Source organism: Capsicum annuum, unplaced genomic scaffold (assembly GCF_002878395.1).
Source record: "Capsicum annuum cultivar UCD-10X-F1 unplaced genomic scaffold, UCD10Xv1.1 ctg74883, whole genome shotgun sequence".
Classification (NCBI taxonomy): domain Eukaryota; kingdom Viridiplantae; phylum Streptophyta; class Magnoliopsida; order Solanales; family Solanaceae; genus Capsicum; species Capsicum annuum.
This window is the reverse complement of record NW_025885028.1, coordinates 1-1,983: the sequence shown is the minus strand read 5'-3', so window position 1 is coordinate 1,983 and position 1,983 is coordinate 1. Positions and strand designations below refer to the sequence as shown.

General features: G+C 32.7%; 1 protein-coding gene across 2 annotated transcripts; it reads right to left on the bottom strand.

The window, feature by feature from the left end:
• Nucleotides 1-505: 505 nt before the first annotated feature.
• Nucleotides 506-1,921, bottom strand: LOC124894534. Of its 2 annotated transcripts, XR_007051227.1 has the most exons (3): nt 1,765-1,921; nt 1,126-1,385; nt 506-773 (listed from the first exon to the last, which is right to left on the bottom strand). XR_007051227.1 is itself a non-coding variant. In XM_047405161.1 (2 exons), the coding sequence occupies exons 1-2, from the start codon at nt 1,439-1,441 to the stop codon at nt 712-714; spliced, it is 378 nt and encodes a 125-aa protein (XP_047261117.1). In that variant the 5' UTR covers nt 1,442-1,679; the 3' UTR covers nt 506-711. The 2 variants fall into 2 exon arrangements, 1 of the variants encoding a protein (XP_047261117.1); XM_047405161.1 differs by lacking the exon at nt 1,765-1,921 and having other exon boundaries at nt 1,126-1,679.
• Nucleotides 1,922-1,983: the final 62 nt, after the last annotated feature.

Below are 1,983 nucleotides of genomic sequence, written 5' to 3'. Positions count from 1 at the left end.
TCACAACCTTAGAAAATAGTCAAACAAATGTCAACTAATGCAGTCCTTCGATATGCGACCGAGCAGTCATTGGAACGGGCGGTAAAAAATTATATTATTTATATATTATTAAAATTATATTTTATGTATATATAATAGATGTCAACCTCTTCGATTAGTTTTTCTTCAAATTTTGAACCCTTTTCATCGAAATCCTGACTTCGCCTCAGTATGCGACATGTTCATATTTAAATTTCTATATATGGTAATCTCTCAGGAAGAAAAGTGCCTAAAGATAGTTTGATCCAATTGCTTGAAGAGATTCCAATAAATATAACAGCGCCCAAAGTGAATTTTTGAAGATAATACAGATAATTCTGATCCAGAAAAGATCTGTGCATCAGCATTGAAAACAAAAAATCATTTCTTTTAATTTGTTTTGAAAAGCATCTTCATACTAAAATTTTCACTAGTAGACAGCGTGTTTCGAATTATGGCAAACACACTTAAACTGTTGAACAAACATGAAAGTCAAGGCAGTCCAAATTTAGAGCACTACATTTACAAGCCTTATAAAGAACGTCTTCGCAACAGGAGTGTCTTTGTTCGTACCAACCGCCAAAATGTCTTATTATCCTCTACTGTTGGGTTCTGCAGAATATACATTCTATTAGATATCAAATCTACAAACCAATATTCAACAGAAAAATAGTTAAATAAAAACAAATACTACTAATCTAAAACCTCCGGATACTCTGATATGAGTCGGCACCAAGGCTTGTCCAATACAAAACCTGAATGACATCAAAGACTCTCCTAAGAAAATATAAAAGATAAATAAAGTGTTTCCTACGTCCATTTTTCATTTGTCCATTATTGACTTAACATCAAAGATAATTTTATTATATCACCTTTTTGAATATAATAAATCTAATAAATATATTGTGAAGTCATTATAAATAATAACAAGGGTAAATGAGGAATTAAAAAGATAAATTATTTTTAAACTGATAAGAATAAATATATAAATTATTTTTAAACTGGATATGTAAAAAAGTTGACGTTATATTTGTAGTATATCTTGCCTTCTGTAAGGTGTGACTAAAGTGGAGGGACTAAGGAAGTAAAAAACAAAAAAATACTTACCTACTGGGGAAGGTGTAAAAACTTCACCGTCCACTGCAGCGTCACCTTTTCCGTCAGCCGCAGCATCAACTTTTTCGTCAGTTGCAGCCTCAATTTTTCCGTCAGCCGCGGCCTCAGCCTTTTCGTCAGCTGTGTTGTTAACTTTTTGGTCAGCTACGTTGCCAGCTTCAAGTTCTAGTTGATCAGTTGAGTGTAACTCCTTTGAATTCTTAGATGGCAGCATCGATTTTTTTTTCCAAAGTATCCACCTAGTCATCTCCCTAAAAAAACAATTCACACCAATCAAAAAGAACCAAAAATGAATCAATTTACTCATCAAACGCTTAGCAAAAACCCCAAGAAAAAAAAAAAGATAAGTAGAATTTTGAGTGAATCCTTGGACGTTTTAGAAAAGGAGGTATCACCTACCAAAAATATTAATTTAGTAACCAAACACATTAAAAAAACAAAAAAAAAATGAATGAAGTAGAAATTTGAGTGCACTTTTAGACGCTTCACAGAAGGAGGTGCATCATCCACCTAAAAAAAATTGAATTTGATACAATCAAGGAAGAGAAAAAAAAAAAGAATCAATACTCATCGAATGCTTAACCAAAAACTAAAATAAAATAAATGAATGAAGTGAAAGTTTATACGAACCTCTGGATGCTTCAAAAATGGAGGTATATCATCAGACGACGATGATTGCCTCTTGTTTCAGGTGGGCGGTAAGGAATCAGTCGGTTGTTTTGGCGGTACCATTTTTGTTGAGTGAAAGAGAGGAACTTCTTGATTTTTTGGCTTGTTGCTTTGTTCAACTTTGCTATTGATACTTCAGTAGTGTTGGTTTTTTGAAAGATATAGAGTATAGACAGGTAA

Bases quoted from the DNA above. Each gene is read 5' to 3' on its own strand.
- LOC124894534 (XM_047405161.1), bottom strand. From the start codon at position 1,441: ATGAGTAAATTGATTCATTTTTGGTTCTTTTTGATTGGTGTGAATTGT. The intron at 774-1,125 runs GTAAGTATTTTT...GATGTCATTCAG, and splicing joins TTTTACACCTTCCCCAGTAG to GTTTTGTATTGGACAAGCCT.